Here is an 18,255-nt window from a genome sequence, read left to right as displayed (position 1 = left end):
TGTGCATTTTTATATATATATATATATATATATATATAGATATAGATATATATATATATATATGATATATATATATATATATATATATATATATATATATATATATATATATATATATATATATATATATATATGATATATGTGTATATCTTTTTGGGTTGCCAGGTTTTTCACGCCTTCTACAAACCTCTGGAGTTCACCATAGCCGAAAGAGATGCCAGTCAGTGCTACATCAAGGTGAAGACTCAGACTTCAGGATATTTGTGTTCAAAAGCATGTGTGTGTATAAACATTTTGTCGTACCTCTGTCAGGTGGTGTGTGAGCGGGCAGAACCCCAGCGAGTGTTAGGGCTTCACTTTACTGGCCCCAGCGCTGGAGAAGTGACCCAAGGGTTTGCTCTCGGCTTCCAGTAAGCAATTCTGTCCTCCTTCTCTTTTGTCTCTAATAGAGCTTTCACTTTACTGGAAGAAAATAGTGTCCTTCTGTGGTCATTGGTATAATGACGGACAGAGAAGATAGTAAAAGATGCAATGTGTGGGGAATAAATGCTAAGCAGGCCACACCCACAAATATTTTTTTAGGTGAAATAAATTTAAATGTACTGCCAGAGAAGTGTGGTAAAACTCCTAGGCCCCGCCTCCAACAGTTTAATAGTGGAGTTGTACTACAGTAGTAGAGTTGTGCTTATGATATCAGCAAGAAAGTATATGAAAATTTTTTCTTGTAGATTCAGCTCTTGCTAACTCCAGCGGAAAACTAAAGAAGCTAATCGACCCTGTTAATACCATATTAGCATAAATTTAAACAAACATGAAAACTTGAGATAGAGCATCACACTTTCTTCATGAGTGTGTTTTTGTCATCCATCGTCCATTGTTTTGTTCTCAGGTGCGGGTTCACGTACTCTCAGCTGTGTGATACGGTCGGTATCCACCCCACGTGCGCGGAGGAGTTCACCAAACTCCACATCACCAAGCGTTCCGGTCTGGACGCCACAGTAACCGGCTGCTGAGGTTAAACACACCCCCAATCCCCTGAATACACTTAACACACGGACCCTGTGGACGCAAGAAAGGAAGTGATGTCACAATCGGGGTATAATGTTTGGCTCGTTTGGCGGGGTTTACAGGTCCGTCTCTCCTGCGGCCTGTCATGACCTCTTTGACCTCTATAGTCTCCGAGAGCACAATTAAGCAATCCAGTTAAGTCTCTAAATGTACAATGTTCCTAAAAAAACCCATCTTTTTTAAACTCCACGATAACACAACAAGGCTCTAAAGAAGCTAGAGTAACGGCAAAACAGGCTCCAAGGCTCATAAATCAGGATTAAAGCCCCATTACAGCTCGCTGAAATGAGAGTCGCAGGAGAACGGAGCAGTTTTTAAAAACATATTCGGAGAATATTGTTGTTTCTCCGGCTGTATTTCCTGTCCATTACTCATTCTCTGCAGCTGACACTGATGGATGGGCTCGGTCCGTCACCACGGCGATACACCCCAGGTTCCCAGGGAAGCGGACAAACACCGGCGAGCGGCGTGTCAATCAAACCCCGGGGTCGAGAGAGCGCTTGTTTAAACCTTTTTTTTTCCCCTCTTTAACTACAGAGATTTCCCCTCAGCAGAGCACACAGAGCAAACATGCACATGCTCCGTCTCTCTGCCTAAACCGCTGCAGCGACTAGATCACTACAGATAAAGGGGTATTTCATTATAAATCCCCCTGTACGCCTGAAGGGGCCAGTATTCACCTCCTTTTCCTGCTGCTTTTTTTCCCCCAGATGAGCTGCATGGATGCCGGATAGCTTCGGAGTGACAGTTTAGGAGTGACGGTCTAATCTAGGTGAAAGTAGCAGCTCAAATAAATCCAACCTCAGCCTTTAATCTGCTTCTTTAAATTCTGCCCAGTTTATGTAATAGAAGTCACAAACCTGCTAAATTTTATAATCTATTATTAAAAACAAGTTCAAAATCTTGCGTCATGTATTAAATGACGTTTAGAATAAGTGGCTAATTCTATCAGGGTGCTCTCAGGGAAGCAAACTAAGTAGAAATGCTGCCTTTCTAGGGACACTCCTCCTAAAATCCAACATGGCCGTCACCAATCATTAACCATTAGGAACAACACATGCCATTAAAACCACCATTACAGACCACCACTAGAAATCCATTAGGAGAATGTCAGAGATGCTTTTTCAAACTCATTTATCATTAGTTCTGTGTCTGTCCTCTGACCAAAGGATAACTTTATCTACAAAACCTTATTCCGTTACCGTAGAAACTTTACCTTGTGCCTGAAAGACTCTGTTTTGTTCCTCTGGTCAGAAACACACTCATCGGGAGACTTGTAGTGTTTTGCCGAGTGAGATTTCTGTGATTTTTACCCCAACAGAGAAGGTTTGTTTTTGTCTGATGTGCCTCAGCTCTCTGATTAATGAGGCTCGGAGTGTGTGTGACAGGCCGTTGCGGAGACCTAGACCAAGACCCAGACGGGGGACGAGCAATGCTACCAGATTTATTTGGACCTGAGGAGCGAGTGAAGGGTCCTGTGTTCATGTATTTTAGGGAACAGGGGGTGCTGACTGAAGAACCCTGACCCCTAGTACACTAGCAGTAATAATAACAGCCTAGCTGTATCACACACACACACCTATAGAGGACATGGAAGGACTGGAGTGGAGTTTACCAAAAGGGTCAATTTCTTCTCTGAAAATTTGTCCATATTTTTTTCACATTTCATCCCACAGACAGTTGCATCGATATTATATTTTCATCATATCACATTTCACAACATTATCGCGATTGTATCTTGGAACATTTCGGAGCTCCGGTCTCATTGGTCAGTTTTCGTAACTTTATCGTAACTTTTATGCATCGTAACATTTGTTCATAATTGTGTACTTCTTTAGCTAGGCTAAGCTACATTTTTGACTCCAAACACGATTACTGTTCAATAAGTCATAACTATGCTAGGTTGCACAAGCTAGCTTAATAGAGCTGCATGCAAAAATTAGTGCCCCCTCAGTTTTTCTGTGTAAAGGAGGATGTACTAGAAAAGATGATCAGTGTGTCTCCTAACCCTAACCCAGACAAATAACTTTGATTAAGTTCATTTTGAGGATCTAATAGCTGGTCAGATGATGTGAAGGATGCAAGATATTAGAGAATATTGATGTCTGGTCCTGTCTTGTTGATTTGTTATGAATTTAGTTTTTATTTTGTCCTGAGGGGATACTAACTTTTGCACTCAGTTGTAAAATGAAGCAGTAAGAAACTCTGCAGCTTAAACACGGCTAAAAACGGTTTAAGCGTTTCATTCTGAGACACAAACAAACCTCCAGGCTCTCTATACACATAGACACACACACACACACACACACACACACACTGAGGGGTCAGGGTTGAGCTTCTCAGGGGGTCGGTTAATGAGGACCTGCACTAAAAGCCCTGCAAGGAGAAGGCAGGTCTGATGCGCTCCGGCGTCCCTGCTCTGCGTGTGTGTAAATAGCGGAGGTTAATCGGATCTAAAGCTTTTGGAGCTGTATAATTTATGTGTAAAGTAATAAATGATGTGCCTCTGTTTCATTAATCATGCAGTGTGTGTCTCTTCTCTTTTTCTCCCCCCCTGAGTGTGTGAGGTCAGAGCTTCACGGGGGTCCGACTGTCAATCTGAGCTCAACAGAAGACGTGTGTGTGTCTTTGTGTGCTTTTCCTATATATCTGTGTGTGTCGATAACCACACAAACTCATACAAACAAACTAACTGTTACTCTGGGTGTTTGTGCTGAGATACTGTGTGTTTGTGTCTGTCCATGTGTGTTATTTGTGTGTCTCAATGTGAATGTGTGTATCTGATACTGTAATCTTTTTACTGTGTGACTTGGTTGTGTGTGTGTGTGTGGAGGTCAGCTCCCCTCCCAGCATCACTGTTCCCTCTTTGACCCTGTACTCCAGCGTCCTGTCACTCAAGCACACGCCGACAATGGAGCGGATTCCTCCGTGTTTGTTTGTTCAGGGACGGGACTCTCATGCATCAGGTCTCTCTTAAAAACTTTCCCTCCTCAACGCAGAGCTTTTAGCGTCTCGTCCGCTCTCCGAAATGGAACCGATGTGTCTAAATCCGCCTTGAAATGCACTTAGCAGAACATGTCAACATGTCAGGCTGCACTCGGGCCATGCTGCGAGCTTTAATCCGTCACCATTGTGGCCTGACAGTCCACCTTGCTGAGTGTGTGTGTGTACGTGTGTGTGTGGGTACGTGTGTGTGTGTGGGGCTTCTTACACAATCCGGTGTACAGCAGCAGTAACACACACACATCAGCTTTGTGTAAACATTTTGAGCAAAGATGTTCCTTTTCTTACCCACAATTCATCTGCTCTTGGCTTTCTTTCATTGTCTATGACTTATGTCATTATTCAAGCTACAAATAGGGGGAAAGATGTCCAAGGTTCTCTATGAGATGGAGGTTAGAAGGTTATGAGCTTTAATCAAAAGCAAGGTAAAGTATCGTTGTGGAATCCTGACACCATCTTAAATCAATCTCAGGGTTATTATGTTCTCTTGGAACCATCTAGAGCTGTGTGTGTAGACCCCTACATCAGAGTGGGCTTCAGGTAGAATGACTTTATCAAGAGTAGAACCTTGACTATCCAGATAAGGAACCCTTTGTGGCTGACTATAAAAACTTAAGTTTAAGGAAAAAAAAATCCATGAGTTGTCTATAATGTCACTGGTCAGTGTCAGAAATGAAATTTCTCCCAGAAAGAAGTCGTCTCTCTAATGCTGTTTACATTTTTCTTAATATTTATGCATGGACATTTAAATGTTTAAAGAAAAAGAAATCTGTGTAAATGGAGGAGATAATGGAGCTCTCTCTCTCTCTCTCTCTCTCAACAGACTTCCTGATGAGGTTGATGTGGGATACTGACAGACTGCATTCTGGGATGCCTGTGGGCACATGGTGCTGTTTTCTGTGAGGAGACGAATGCAAACCATGCACTGTTTATTTATTCTGGGTTTCTTCAGTTGCAGGAGAGAAATGATGCCTCGTTTTTTTTTTGTTGTCTCGAGTTACTGGTGTTTTTACAGATTGTGGATTGTTTGTTAGTGAACACAGGGACCTCTCCAGACAAAACGTGAGCATGTGCATGTGCATGTATGTGCGTTTTTAGGGATGGCTGAATATGGCCTCTGTTTCTGAAAAGAACTGGTCATGTGATATCAGACTTTATTTAAATTATTATTTTTTAAAAATGTTATATTTTACAGTGAGGGAAAAAATTATTTGATCCCCTGCTGATTTTGTACGTTTGCCCACTGATAATGAAATGATCAGTCTGTAATTTTAATGGTAGGTGTATTTGAACAGTGAGAGACAGAATAACAACAAAAAAATCCAGAAAAATGCATTTCAGAAAAGTTCTACATTGATTTGCATTTTAATGAGTGAAATAAGTATTTGATCCCCTATCAGTCAGAAAGATTTCTGGCTCCCAGGTGTCTTTTATACAGGTAAGGAGCTGAGATTACAGTAGGAGCACTCTCGGGGAGGGCTCTTAATCTCAGCTCCTTAACTGTATGAAAGACACCTGTCCACAGAAGGAAGCAATCAATCAGATTCCAAACTCTCCATCATGGCCAAGACCAAAGAGCTGTCCATGGATGTCAGGGACAAGATTGTAGACCTACACAAGGCTGGAATGAGCTACAAGACCATCGCCAAGCAGCTTGGTGAGAAGGTGACAACAGTTGGTGCGATTATTCCCAAATGGAAGAAACACAAAAGGACTGTCAATCTTCCTCGGTCTGGGGCTCCATGCAAGATCTCACCTCATGGAGTTTCAATGATCATGAGAACGGTGAGGAATCAGTCCAGAATTACACTGGAGGATTTTGTCAATGATCTCAAGGCAGCTGGGACCATAGTCACCAAGAAAACAATTGGTAACACACTACGCCGTGAAAGACTGAAATCCAGTAGCCCCCGCAAGGTCCCCCTGCTAAAGAAAGCACATGTACAGGCTCATCTGAAGTTTGCCAGTGAACATCTGAATGATTCAGAGGTCATGTGGTCAAATGAGACCAAAATCCAGCTCTTTGGCATCAACTCAACTCACCGTGTTTGGAGGAGGAGGAATGCTGCCTATGACTCCAAGAAGACCATCAAACATGGAGGTGGAAACATTATGCTTTGGGGGTGTTTTTCTGCTAAGGGGACAGGACAACCGCACCGCATCAAAGGGATGATGGACGGAGCCATGTACCGTCAAATCTTGAGTGCATCCATGACCCATTTTCAATGCCCTGGCTGAGGGAAGGAGGTTCTCAAAGAGGAGTGGGCCCAAATTCCTTGAGATGTGTGCAAACCTGGTGGCCAACTACAAGAAATGTCTGAAGTCTGTGATTGCCAACAAGGGTTTGCCACCAAGTACTAAGTCATGTTTTCCAAAGGGGTCAAATACTTATTTCACTCAATAAAATGCAAATCAGTGTATAACTTGAAATGTGTTTTTCTGGATTTTTTTGTTGTTATTCTCTCTCACTGTTCAGATAAACCTACCATTAAAATTACAGACTGATCATTTCTTTGTCAGTGGGGAAACGTACAAAATCAACAGGGGATCAAATAATTTTTTCCCTCACTGTATAAGGAGGTGTGACACATACCTGTCAGTCTCACTGAAGAAGGTGTGATCTATATACCTTTCAGTCTCAGCGAAGGATGCGTGGCCTATATACCTGTCAGTCTCAGTGAAGGAGGCGTGGCCTATATAGCTTTCAGTCTCAGTGAAGGAAGCGTGGCCTATATACTTTTCAGTCTCGGTGAAGGAGGCGTGGCCTATATACCTTTCAGTCTCAGTGAAGGGGGTGTGGCCTCTGTGTCACTCACTCTCCGTAGTGACAGTGAAGAAGGCCTTTTTACCCATCAGTGTTAGAGTTTAGAATATGAGGGCTATGATATGGGACTTAGCCTAGATCAGTCTCCACTGTTTCTCAACCCTGCTCGAACACACCAACCTCAGGATCATCTAATTAGCTAATTAGTTTAAACAGAGGGAGCTTCTGGAACATTCCACAACAGAAGGTTGTCATAGTACTTTGAGGCATCACTTAAACAAAATAAACCCTGTAATTTTAATACATCACCGATCTAACATTTAATAAGTCACACCACTACACTAACTTCTGATTAGCATGAAAGGCAGCCTTCAAAAACTACAGTGCCTCTTCTGTGTTGTTTGATTTCCTGTTTTTCTCATTTAATCCCTGAATTTTTTTCCAGCATGTTGAAGCGGTAAAAGCGATAAAGCCTTCCACTCTGTCATCGATGCCGGACAGGGAGTGAAGGCCTGATGAATGGTGTTGTGTATAAACAGCTTCCTTTTTCAGCGGTGAAGGTCTGTGAAGGCAGACGGGAGGCAGAAACTCTGGAGATAAGTGTGTGTTTGTGATGTGTGTAATAGTACTGCTTGAGACCTTGACTGGAAAGATATTAAATTAATCACTGCACTTCCCACTGATTCTCCAGCTCCTGCGGTCCATCCACACTTTTTCTGAAACATCTCACCCACACGGTGTCCATCAGCACAAAGCTGAGAGAGGCTCCCAAAGACAACACACATGTGAGATAGTGAGCATCTTGGTGATGGTATCACCTGGAATGCATGGGTACCATCCTTACTCCCACAAAAAGAAAAAAGTTTAGCTTGGCGGTCCTGTCCTGAGATGTGTCTGAAGGCTGCAGCTATGATTTTGTCATGGAACCAAAAGCTTTCTAGTAAATTCTGCCCACACAGTGGCCATCTTGCCAATGCTCTCGGATGGTTTTACTCAGTTGTACGAGACCAACACCAGGAAAATAAACCAGAAACAGACTGACGAGATGCTGTTTTGAAATCACTGTTAAGCGTGACAAAAATGTTGTAAATAATGTGTGGTCTTCAGCTCCAAACAAACATAATATTAATTTCCTCCTTCTGAGTGTCAGCATCTGATGAGACGTTTTTTTAATAACATTTTTACCACCAAAGTGACATGTGTAGTAATAATAATAAAGTCAGACAGTCTCTGATTTACACAATACAGTCAAAAGTTCATCACAATCTTTGGCTTGTTTAACGTCTAATTCCAGATTTGTTCCTTTTTCTAATCTCAGCTGTTTTAACGAGCTCCATCCTTCTTCTGGGAAGATTTCTACTAGATGTTGGAGCGAGGCTGTGGGGATTTGGGATCATTCACACAATCTACACGAACATTAGTGAGATCAGACAAACTGGTGTTGGGATGTTGAAGAGATTCCAGCTCCAGTTCATCCCAAAGGTGTTCACTAAGGTTGAGTCAGAAGAAGCCTTTGTCATAAATTTCAGCAACTTTCTTCACATTTCCCAACTTTGGAGGGTGGGGTCAGAGCGCAGGGTCGACCATAGTGCAGTGCCCCTTGGGTGGAGGTTGAGGGCCTTGCTCAGGGGCCCAACAATGGCAGCTTGGCAGTGCTTGCACCCTGATCATCTGATCAACAACACAGGGCCTTAACCACCTGAGCTAGGCTCCATAATGGACACTGGTTCTTCCACTCCTACCTTAACCTCCACACCATGTCTTCATGGAGCTCAGAGGCTTTGTGTACAGGAGCATTGTCATACTGGAGCATGGTTTGTGCTTCTTAGTTCCAGTGAAGGGAAACTTTAACTCTGTGCTTCACATTTTGTGGCATCAGTTTGGGGAAGAACCACATGTGTGATGGTGTGAGGGTCATGGGTATACATACTTTTGGTCATATAGTGTAGCTAACATAAGGGAAAACTGTGCCTCCTGTCACAAAACGCTGTGGAATTGTTTAGCGTCTCAAACTGACGTGCTAAAGCAGGCTATAATGTTCCTTTGTTTCTTGTTGAAGCTGGAGAAGCAAACAAAGTGCCAAATATCTGATTGACTGATTGTATTTACGTCTCTTTATTTGGAATACAGATTTACTCAAAGCTTTTTTTTTTTTATCTCTGAGCTGAGCGGGTGAAGGTTAAGGGCCTCATCCAGGTACTACAGTTTGACCTTATAGCCTTTTGATTTGTAGCCCAGAGCCCTAAACGCTGAGCCAACACTTAGCACTGGCCATTTCAGCTAAGGCAAAATGGTGGTTTTGTAGATTGCAATCCTCGAGAGTCATGAGAAATCTTACTATCTGAAATGCTTTAAGAGATGAAGTAAGTGCTAATGGCATTAATTGCAACTCCAACCATATCCAATCCACTAGAAACCCTCTCGCTTATTACTACAGTCTCTCTGAGTTTCGCGTGAGATCTGGCAGGATGTCGGAGTTCCTGACATTTCCACATGCTTTGATGCGGACATTTCCCTCCAACACGCTCGTGATGACAGCGCAGCTCTAATGTGGCTGAGGACAGATGTTTATCCATGAAATCGCAATCACAGGGATTCGGCCATGCTTCCTTAGCACTTCTGTGCACTGCTATAGGGCATAAACTGGTGGAAATATCGCGCAGGTCTCGCTAACACGTTTTTTCCAGCGAGTAATTTCGCTCTAGAGGTCGAAGCAGACGACACAGACCTGTAATCTGAGCTGATGTTCTCCCACTGTGTACATGAGAGAGAACTGGCATGAGACAGTGTATCTAGGGATTTCTTTCCTCCACTTTCATCCAGACAAACAATATAGCGGCCCCCTCCTTGGACCCAGGGAGAGCGTAAACGGAGACGGCACCAATAATTCATGCCGACGCGGCCCATGGCATCTGACCGGCCCGGGTTTTCACGCCCCCCTCGATGGGGTCACGCTCTTGCCTCGTCCATTTGCTTTAATTGGCCCAGGCTGAAGCTAATACCCCATCACACATCTGAGAGAGCAGATGACCTCATCATAATATAGCTGATGACAAGAGAATTCCAAATGGTAGCTAACAAGCAACGGAGAAGAAAGCATATGGTTTGGGACCGACAGACTGACCGACTATTATTAGGTTGTTGTTTTGTAGCATACCCCTTAATGTTCACATTATCGCAGGATCAGATCTGTGCTTGTGGCTTGTCTTCTCACTGGCTTAACCGCAACACCATTTTCTGTAAAGTTCTTAAAGTTGCCAGAACGTTCTCCAGACGTTTTCCACATAACGTTAGAACAATCAGGAACCTGTTAACTTTGTGTATGTCCCTTCATAGCTAAGAAGAGTTGCTAATCTGAGGTATTTTTATTTTGTGTGTCTAGTTTAATCTGCAGATAATCAGTTAGCATGTCAGATAGCTGACATGATACTAAACAAACACTGACGTTTTGCTAATCTTACATTTAATCTCATTGTTCATCTTTTGAATGTTTGTAAAACAACTTGTACAAAGCTTTTTGTCTGTATTGATTTAAGCTAAATAAACTTGCTGCCTCAGGCTCTCCTTTTTTAATGATCTCAGAAAGGCTAAAGAAGCTAACCTGTTGTGCGCTACAGCAACACTATAATCTCCCCTCATGTTGTGTTTTGTCAGTTTTGGGTTTAATGTTATATTAAAAATCATCGTTTTAGGCTTTTGAAATGGAAAGCTGTTGGTTTCTGTTGCCTTTGGAATGGCTGTCATGAATAAAAAGTTCTAGAAGTTTCCATATGTCAGTGCTAAGAGCACTATTATTATTATTAGTAGTAGTAGTAGTAGTCATATTATTCTTGCTGCAGTTGTTTTTCTTTTAAAAAGAAAAAGTCAAGCTATTAGGCACTGAATGATTGGTCAGTACGTTTCTGATCGAGATTTTTGTTGCAGATACGATGTAGTCAATGAAGTATTGTCTTAAGCCTTGCTCCTACTCAGCACCTGTGAGCTTCTATAGTGTTCTGTCTCATTCTAGGAGCCCCAAAGAGACCGGTGAGAGTCGGTGCGGCCATCAGCCGAGCTAATCCGGGGCCTCCAAAGCGGTTTAAAACACTCTGGTTTCATCTAATCTTTTTTTTTCCGCTTAGACCCCGAGCCTGAAACCTTGTCCATGATAGGAATGGACAAATACAAGGTCTCTCTCTCTTGCTGCAGCTATGAAAGGCCACTGTGTGTTCTGAGGATTAGGAGCTCTCGCTCTCTCTCTCTCTCTCTCTCTCTCTCACTCTCACTCCTCCCCCCCTTTCCTCTCCTCTTCTCTTTCTCATTTTGACCAAAAAGGATAAAGATTGAAAAAAATGACTGAAAGGAAAAATGTCTGTTTAGGATCCTCAGTGTTTCAACATTGCAGGGGGCTCAGAGGTTTCACCTCTCCTCTCCTCTTTTGTTTGTTTCTGAAAGGGAAGAATTAGTTTACAAAGCTCTCCGCTCACTAAATGTCACTCAAATAGCCACTAAAACTGTATTAGTTTTTAATCAATCAATTACTATTAACAGTAATACTGCTGACAGCTGCATTGTTTTTACTGTGTGTAGGGTTCATATGCAGTCACATTGACGTTTTTTATTATTGATTGTTTTATTAATTGTTTATAAAATGTTCATTTTACGACTGTATTTGAATGAATTTGACTGTTTAACAATCTCCTTAGTTTCATGTCTGCTGTAAACAAAAGCGACGAAGTAAAATAAAATAAAAAAAGGCACCACAGAAGGCGCCATAAAGGGGGTCCTTCAAGCTCAATGTCGCGTGTAGATTATGTCACCGGCGGCTAATCCGTAATCAGGTTGGTACGTGTTTTCGGTTTTAAAGCTAGCTAGTGTTTGTTTTTCCGAATATTTTTAAAATTTTTGAAATTGTATATTAGAGCAAAAGTCCTCATTAGTATGTCTGTATTTTGTTTAAAAACTGCTCTGAGGTTTGATATGAAGACGCGGTGTTGTGTATTTCGCGGTTTTTTGGGTCGTATCCCAAACGGCTCCTTGTTCACGTTGTAGGTGTCCTAAGTGATAAACAGGTCGCTATTTTGGGATTCATCCCTTCCTTATATATTCCTGCTAATATAAGCCAAGTTCTCACACAACTTTATCATAAAAATAACCACTCAACACCTGCTTTGAGAATATGTTGCTAACATATAAATATGTATTCAAGATATTCTAAATTTCCGGAAAGTTTCCATGGGAACTACCATCTCGGGAATTTTGGAAAGATTCCATGTTGGAAACGTAACAGGATTTAATGGGAGTTTATTTTAATTATTTAGTAATTTAAACTAACCTGCAAGTTTACAAATTCCCAGTTCATTGTCATTAATTCCCATACATTCCTCTTAATTCTCATATATATTCCCATTAATTCTCATATATTCCCGTTAATTCCCATATATTCCCATTAATTCTCATATATTCCCGTTAATTCTCATATATTCCCGTTAATTCTCATATATTCCCGTTAATTCTCATATATTCCCATTAATTCCCATATATATTGCTGCTAATTCCCATAGTTTCCTGTTAATTCTCATATATTGCTGTTAATTCCCATATCATGTTAATTCCCATATATTCCAGTTAATTCCTATACATTCCCGTTACTTGCCATATATTCCCATTACTTCCAATATATTCCAGTTACTTCCCATTCCTGTTAATTCCCATATATTCCCGTTAATTCTCATATATTCCCGTTAATTCCCATATATATTGCTGTTAATTCCCATATCATGTTAATTCCTATATATTCCCGTTACTTGCCATATATTCCCAGTTTATTCCAATGTATTCCTGTTAATTCCCATATATTCCCATATATTCCCGTTACTTCCAATATATTCCAGTTACTTCCCATTCCTGTTAATTGCCATATATTCCTGTTAATTCCCATGGAAAGTTTCCAACCTTAGAATCTTGCAATCCTAATTCTGCATGATGTCATCAGAACACACTCAAGAAGCAGCAGAGAATTGGAGAAAAAGCAAAAATCTTTCTTTCCTTTATTTGTATATTTTTTTAAAAGGCCAGTGCATGGACATCCACACCCACACACACATCCAGAAGACTTATAAAAGGAAGATCCAGAGCTATGATAGCTGCTGGGGAGATGAGATGAGATTAGTGGATTAAAAGCTTATATCTGTCAATAGCTCTGACGATTAAAGTATTAGTGTTGAGAAATGCATTGTATTATTAATGGAATAATAAGGATTTGTATGTAATAATTTGTTTACCTTAACACACACACTTAAACACACACACAAGTGTTTCAGGTCTGTAGCGTTCATGCCGTGTTTTAATTTGACCTTCATTATATCCGTTCTTTTGGGTATTTAGTACTTTGGACAATGTGTGCTTAGTGTCACCTTGAACGCCATTTTTAAATAAGTGAATATTCCACCTTGTTAATGGCGGTATTCCTCACATGCACTTTCTGATGTCTGTGAAGAACATACTGTATGGCCACACCTGACCATCACATCTACATGTGGGTGATCTTCAGACTAGAAGGCACACAACTGCATGTCGCATTACAGTGTCCCTTCACTGGAACTACAAACCCTGGCTTGTTCCATCATGGCAATGCCCCTGTGCACAAAGCCCCTGACCCCTGCAAAGACATGGTGTGGAGTTGAAGGTTGGAGTGGAAGAACATCAGTGTCTGATCTCACTAATGCATCATCGGAGTAGAGAGGGCCTCGATCATTTACCTAGCAGTGGCAGCTTGGCAGTGCTGGGGCTTGAACTCAACTTTCTGATCAAGGATCCAGACCCTTAACCACTTGAGCTACCATTGTCCAAAGATTTATACATGAGTCAGGGGTGCACATACTGTTGACTGTATAAGGTAGAGTCTAATTAGGAATAAACATTCAGCGGACATATCAGTCTACAGTCTGAGCTAGAAAGAAATTAGCCATTTCTTTGAGACCAGGATATAAAAGAGTGGACAGGTCATTAATGTCCAAGTTATTTCTCCCAACAAACACTCATGTGTGTGTATTTAGTTGTGTGCTGCTGATTACACACACTGTTGGATTGCAGTGAGAGATGATTCTAAAAGAGCAAAGCAGACAAATCTGTGTCTTCTGAAAGTCTTCTCTCGTGTAATGATTGATTTTTCTTCTGGTGCAGGTTCGAGAAAGTGTCGAAGGTTACGAGGATCATCTCTGCTGGTTTGGAGGACCACCACCCTGCTGTTACACTGACTGAGGTAGAGACCTGGGTTTTTTTATTTAGAGGAAATAAGTAGGACTTTCATGCGCAAACAATGAAATAATTTAAGCAAGCATTAAAATGAGCCGAAAATCAGTCTGTCAATCTCAGTCCACTTCCACTTCCTCCTCCACTTCCTGGTCACTAATACACTTAAGTCAGATGAAGTGATTTGAGTGAGATAATAACAGGTTTGCAAAAAACTGATATGCTGTTTACTTGCTTCAAATCGCATACTTGGAGTGCTTTGCATAAGTAAATATACCCCCCATCCCCAATAAACAATTTGTAGAGTTATAACCTGGAATTTAAATCAATAAAACAACACTTAATACTGAATTGAGTAAAAAAAAAAATCAAAATAACTTGTATATATTTTTACCAAAAAAAAAAAGCATAAGTTGCCTCTTGCTTGCCTGTTTAGGAATAAATTTATAATATACACCGATCAGGCATAACATTATGACCACTGAAAGGTGCCATGAATAACACTGAGGATTTGAGCACGTTTGATGGATCAGAGCATCTCCAAAACTGCAGCTCATGTGGGGTGTTCCCGGTCTGCAGTGGTCAGTATCTATCAAAAGTGGTCCAAGGGTCATGGGCGGTCAAGGCTCACTGATGGACATGGGGAGCGAAGACTGGCCCGTGTGATCTGATCCAACAGACAAGCTACTGATGCTCAAACTGCCTCTTTCAGCAGGACAATGCGCCGTGCCACAAAGCAGAAATAGTTCAGGAATAGTTTGATGAACACAACAACCAGTTTGAGATGTTGACATGACCTCCAAATTCCCCAGATCTCAATCCAATCCAGCATCTGTAGGATGTGCTGGACAAACAAGTCCGATCCATGGAGGCCCCACCTCACAACTTAGAGGACTTAAAGGATCCGCTGCTAACATCTTGGTGCCAGATACCACAGCACACCTTCAGGGATCCAGTGGAGTCCATGCCTCGACGGGTCAGGGCTGTTTTGGCAGCAAAAGGGGAAACAACATATTAGGCAGGTGGTCATATTGTTATGCCTGATCTGTGTATATCCTGTGTTTACGTAATCCTGTAAAGCTGCTTTGTGGCAATGTTCTTTATAAGTGCTATACAAATACAGTTAGCTCTGGTGTAAGTCACATGACCAGTTCATTGGAGTCAAGTGATGTGCAATTAAAGTTTTTGATATCCAAAGCTACACCTGTTCCTGCAAGAAGCCAGAGTTTGTTAGACACCGTTCCTGAATATACAGCATAATAAACACCAAGGAATAGGAATCATATCAAGTCATTTCCCAGGTACAGCTAGGATTAGTAGAGAAGCAACAATAAATCCAGAGGCTTTATGGACTTTCAGCATCATACTACCACCACCATGCTTCACAGCAGGGGATGGGCCTTGCTGGATTACAACAACAACAGTAGGTTATATTTATCACTGGATTTAAGCTTGACCGTTGAACACCATGTCACATCTGAGCTGGGGATCTCTCCAGCTTGCTTAGTGTTTGTGCACGTGTGTGTGTGTGTGATGGAGTGGACAATCGCTTGTCCTCATCACGTCGCCCCTGAACACACCTGGGGAAGGAAACAGGTGACAATGTTAACTGATAAGAGCGCACTACCTGCTGCTCCCTTTGTTAACCACGGTCACTAGGACCTCTTAAATCAGTGACAAAGTGTTCAATCAACACACACACACACACAGACCTTATCTCGTCCAGCATTGGCACTGTATTCACGCCATTGGTAGGAACAATGCAGGTTCTTCCCCCTGACTGACGGGGGTGTGTGTGTGGGCACTTCACTCCATCTGTCTGCTGCAGAGATGTTTTTCCAGTCCCCACACACACACACACACACCAGCATTACAATATAGGGTGTGTGTCCGTCTCACTTCCTGCTGTGTTTGTTTAAGTCGATGTTATAATGGCGCTGCGTCTCCATCTTCTGTGTTTGTTTCCTCCACTCGAGGATTTGACTATTTATTTTTTCCAAACAGGTGAAGTGGGGGGTTTAAACAGTCTATCAGTGTTACCCCTGCACGCACACACACACACACACACCCCTTCCCCAGCCCCTATAGTTTATCGAAACACGCTTATCTTGTGTTTCCACTCAAGAGAAGAATGAAGGAATGCCTGAGAGCTGAGGCATGATCTCATTAGGAAGGGCAGGAACACCAGCTTGACCATCACCCTCACCATCACCGCTGACCTTCATCATTATATATTTATACTGAGCATGGTTTTTTTTTTTTTTAAAGGCATGTATTAAATCAGGGCTGTGGTGAGGGGTGGGGCTTAGTGTCATATTTAAATACCATAAATTAGCATAAATTAATATAATGTTGATATCCAGTTCTAGATTAAGATTATATGATATAAAATACGGCAGAACTTTGTTAATCCCGAAGGAAATTATTTTGCCAGAGACTGCTTCAGATTACACAAGAGAAACAAAATGTATACAAAGGTACAGAAAAGGTGCTGGAGAACTAAGACCATATTGCACATAACATGATTTTGCACATGGTATTGATTAGACACCAATCATAAATCACTGCGCTTGATTTTGCATATTTCTTAAAAAGTAATGGCGCCCCAGACTCAATGAAGATGAATGTTGGACCTTACAGGCTACTAGGTTAGCGTCAGGCTTTTAAAACCCGCATGTCTAAATCGCACGCTTGTGTGTGAAATTTCTCACAGACATTTTTGTGTTTTTTTGAGTCTGGTCAGGATCAGTACCGGACAAGATACCAGAAAAAATTGGGGAAAATAAAGGAGCAAATTCAATTAGATCCTGTAACAAATGTTTACAAAGTTGTATTGTTAAAAAAAACTTTATGTATTTCGTGTGAGGAAAAAGGTAGCTGGAAGGAAAATGACTCAAAATGTGGTCTGGTGTGTGACGCTGATGCAGTAGCCTCCAGGAGTGTGATGCTAATCTGGTAGATTCCAGGAGTGCGACTGTAATGTGGTAGCCCCCAGGAGCGTGACTCTAATGTGGTAGCCCCCAGGAGTGCTACTGTAACACGGTAGCCACCAGCAGTGTGATGGTAATCCAGTAGCTGCCAGGAGTGCGACTCTCATGCGGTAGCCGCCAGGAGTGCAGTGCTATACTGCTTGCTGACAGGAGCGTGGCGCTAAAGCAGTAGCCACAAGGAGTGCAACGCTAAACCGGTATCTGTCATGAGGTATGACTCTAAACTGGTACCTGTTCAGCTTTATCAACTCCTGTAGTGCATATTGTATCCATAACCAGCTGGATCTGATATATTTATGAATGGCTGTGTGTGACAGGTGAGGAGGGGACGTCCCTCCCTCCATCCCGACTCTGAACGAGGGAAGGAATGTGTCCGTGATCTTTTGAAGACCCACGTTAAAACGAGCACCCCTCCTCACCCCCGCTCAGATCCGCTGTAAGGGGCCGATGGTAGCGTGCGTTTGATCTGAAGGTCGCCAGCCCCTCGCCGGTGTTGAGAGATACCTGGCTGGCTGGGCCTCGTCCTCATTTAATAACGCGCAGAGGGAAGAAGGGAACTGGCTCTCTCATAATTAGGGCCTAATTACCCTGCAGGTGTTGAGAGACGGCTCGAGACGAGACAAACTGCCTTTATCCACAGACTTAGAGTCAGATTACTGGAGCTGTCTTATCTGTTCCACCGAGAGGAGAGTGAACCTCAATATTCCCTCGCTGGCTTTCTTTTCGTCCGCTAGCTCCGTACACCATCCCTCCATCCTCCATCAGGTGGGCCAGATATAGGAGGAGTGGAACTTTATTAGTCTTTGCTTTCTTCATGATGGAAAGCTTAATTGCCGGCTCTTTGGACAGACTTGCAGATTATTGATATTGTTATTAAAACTTCTACAGATTGTGATCCAGCAGCTTCGTGGGATCTCCACTAATGCATTCGAGTTACATGTTTAATGAGTAAAATTCAGTCTTTATTAGTGAGTTCTGACTAAACAGGTGATAAAATAAAATAAGTAAATAAATAGAAATAAATAAATAAATAAAATTAAAATATTTTTAGCCCGTTTCTTGAAGCAATATAGTGGTGCTGTTTGATATTTTTTTTTTTTTATTTATTTATTTATTTATTTAATAATGAAAAGGAAAAATATTTTTCAAATCCATAAATGTTTTTAAACATGTTACAAGGTCAGATTAGCTGTTTTT

At 41.8% G+C, this 18,255-nt stretch overlaps 2 protein-coding genes across 3 annotated transcripts in view; both read left to right on the top strand.

The window, feature by feature from the left end:
• txnrd2.2 (thioredoxin reductase 2, tandem duplicate 2) overlaps positions 1-3,534 on the top strand; it is a 24,379-nt gene extending 20,845 nt beyond the window's left edge. The window contains exons 15-17 of the mRNA XM_058375429.1: positions 166-237; positions 313-410; positions 890-3,534. Coding sequence (XP_058231412.1) covers positions 166-237; positions 313-410; positions 890-1,013 — 294 coding nt within the window. The 3' untranslated portion in view covers positions 1,014-3,534. The remainder of the gene's footprint in view (positions 1-165; positions 238-312; positions 411-889) is intronic.
• An 8,049-nt stretch (positions 3,535-11,583) lies between these two features.
• Positions 11,584-18,255, top strand: part of gnb1l (guanine nucleotide binding protein (G protein), beta polypeptide 1-like) — a 38,816-nt gene continuing 32,144 nt past the window's right edge. Inside the window, exons 1-2 of one of the 2 annotated variants that reach the window (XM_058375576.1) lie at positions 11,584-11,655; positions 14,000-14,078. The gene's annotated coding sequence lies outside the window, so the exon portion shown is untranslated. Of the gene's footprint in view, positions 11,660-13,999; positions 14,079-18,255 lie in introns of both variants that reach the window. The other variant, XM_058375577.1, reaches the window with a different exon arrangement.

This window comes from Hemibagrus wyckioides, linkage group LG22 (assembly GCF_019097595.1).
Source record: "Hemibagrus wyckioides isolate EC202008001 linkage group LG22, SWU_Hwy_1.0, whole genome shotgun sequence".
NCBI classification, from domain to species: domain Eukaryota; kingdom Metazoa; phylum Chordata; class Actinopteri; order Siluriformes; family Bagridae; genus Hemibagrus; species Hemibagrus wyckioides.
Note: the sequence above shows the minus strand (reverse complement) of the source record. Positions and strands in the feature narration are given on the sequence as shown.